The sequence below is a fragment of the Palaemon carinicauda genome, chromosome 16, assembly GCF_036898095.1.
Source record: "Palaemon carinicauda isolate YSFRI2023 chromosome 16, ASM3689809v2, whole genome shotgun sequence".
NCBI lineage: Eukaryota > Metazoa > Arthropoda > Malacostraca > Decapoda > Palaemonidae > Palaemon > Palaemon carinicauda.
Genome location: NC_090740.1, coordinates 93,861,509 through 93,864,008, shown reverse-complemented (window position 1 = coordinate 93,864,008; position 2,500 = coordinate 93,861,509). Strand labels below are relative to the sequence as shown.

The following is a 2,500-nucleotide window of genomic DNA, read 5'->3' as shown; positions in this document are numbered from 1 at the left end:
CCTAGATAATTTACTTTCAGTACCAAATTTCTTATTACCATTTAAATTAAATTTATATCCATTCTATCATTTTGTTCCCCTGTTTATTTATTCCTTATGTTATTTCCTTTCCTCTCTAGGCTTTCTTCACCTGTTGGAGGCCATTAGGCTTATAGCCTCCTAATTTTCCAGCTAGGGTTCTAGCTTAGCTAATAATAATAATAATAATAATAATAATAATAATAATAAGAAAGTCATATTTAAATGCAATAATTAGCTTTACACGCCCTACTTTAAAACCTTCATAATCATCATTCAGCCCAAAATACTTTTGCAATATACCATATATTTGTCTCAAAGCGATAGCGCTCTACTCTTATCAAAATCATCGCTATTTTCATTGTATAATCTCTATTGTTTGACCTTTGTTTTATAGATCAGATCATACGTACAAACATGGCCTGTTAATTTGTCGTGTCATAATGGTATCACCATACGTATAAGATATTTTTATTACCAAATAAGCATGAGTAAGAATGATGTAGCCGTAGAATTATTTCATATAGAAAAAAAAATGAACATTGTGAAAGTATGAAAACGGACGATCACACGAGTTCTTACATATACAGCATAGACATAAAATAATTCATGAATAGAAATAAAAACTGAGGTTCCATCTTAGTACCTTAAGGCGTAGGGAAGTAGAGGCCATAGAGGCTATCGAAGACGGATCAGACACTCCTGGAACATCAGGAAGAACGCCCTCCTCGCCATTGTTCGTAGTTCCGAAGCTTCTCAAAGGCTCATCCAAAAGGACTCTTACTTTCATAACGCTCTCGAGCTGTACAAGAAAACAATGACCAATAAGGGGAATAATATCCTAAGAGCGAAAAGGGTGAGAAAGAAAACCAAAGTAAATATTTGGATATTATAAAATACAGGTTTATCGGATATACTAACTTCGGATGAATTATGTATTTTCTCATCGCTAAAACATAGAAAGGAAGGTCAATTTTCCTATCTTTGATTGTGAATTCTAAGGGTTGGCGCATTTATTGCACATTGCCGTTAACAAACAACGGGGAAGAATAAATTTAAATAAAAGACATAAGTTTGAATTAATTTGTCGTTTGAATTATGCTAACAGGGTTGTAGAGAGTAGAGCCATTGTTTAATGCAAATCATGGGGGTTTACCGATGTAATTTTGGGGCATACACACACACATACACACATACACACACACACACACACACACACACACACATATATATATATATATATATATATATATATATATATATATATATATATATATATATATATATTAGAAGGTTACCTGGAGTCCCCCGGGTATATTTGCCCTTATATTTTGAATATGAACATAATTTTCACCTCATTCACAAATTTGCTCCAAATGAAGCCATCTGTGAAGCATTATTATATAGTCGTATATTTTAAAGAAAAGTTTTCGTATGGTGCGATGTTTTATACGATGTTGAATATTCTAGAAGTTTTTGTAAATTTTAGCACATGGAAAAGAAAACTTATGTATGCTATCATTGGGGGCAGTTTCCAGAGAAATATAGCCCTAAATAATCTCTAGTATTCATGCAATTGCAGTGTTGAAATTAATTGCAATTTGTTTATTATTATTGAATGCAGCTTGAAGGTGGTTTGTAATTATGGGGCCCGATAACCTCGGAAGGGGGGTCTTGATCAAAATAAAAGAAAACCGGCGATAAATCTCTCGAAAAAAAAAATAAATAAAAAAAAATAGAAAAAACATTATAAGTCCAAGTTTACGGTACCAGCATGACCTATTTCACCCGATTTCGTGTACTAAAATTTTAGGGGGTCTGTAATTATGGGCCCATAGATCCTTAAGGTGGATCTTGATAAAAAGGGAAATAGCGGCGTTAGCTTTCTCGATAAAAATTATAAAGGATTCGATCTTTAGATACTCTGTAAGCTCCTTGTACCACTTTTCCCTAGAGACCACGCAGACATACACACACATACAGCCAATCACCATATATATATATATATATATATATATATATATATATATATATATATATATATATATATATATGTATATGTATATGTATATGTATATGTATATGTATATGTATATGTATATGTATATGTATATGTATATGTATATGTATATGTATATGTATATGTATATATATATATATATATATATATATATATATATATATATATATATATATATATATATATATATCTTTCCTGTAGCGCTTAGGGAAGAATGTGGCCACCCAAAGATGTTCACTCGGATAACAAACTCTCCCACAAATTGCTGAATCAGCAGGTTGTATTTAGGAAAGGAGACGAGATGGAAGTGACTGAATCTGTGCGTGTGTGTGTGCATATCTATATGAATATTTAGATTTCCTATTCAGGGACTTTGGTACAATAATATATATATATATACTGTATATACTATGTGTGTATATATATATATATATATATATATGTATATATATATATATATAT

General features: G+C 31.0%; 1 protein-coding gene across 1 annotated transcript in view; it reads right to left on the bottom strand.

Moving 5' to 3' along the window:
- LOC137655437 (putative neural-cadherin 2) overlaps positions 1-2,500 on the bottom strand; it is a 275,648-nt gene that overhangs the window by 57,961 nt on the left and 215,187 nt on the right. The window contains exon 18 of the mRNA XM_068389332.1: positions 665-820. Coding sequence (XP_068245433.1) covers positions 665-820 — 156 coding nt within the window. The remainder of the gene's footprint in view (positions 1-664; positions 821-2,500) is intronic.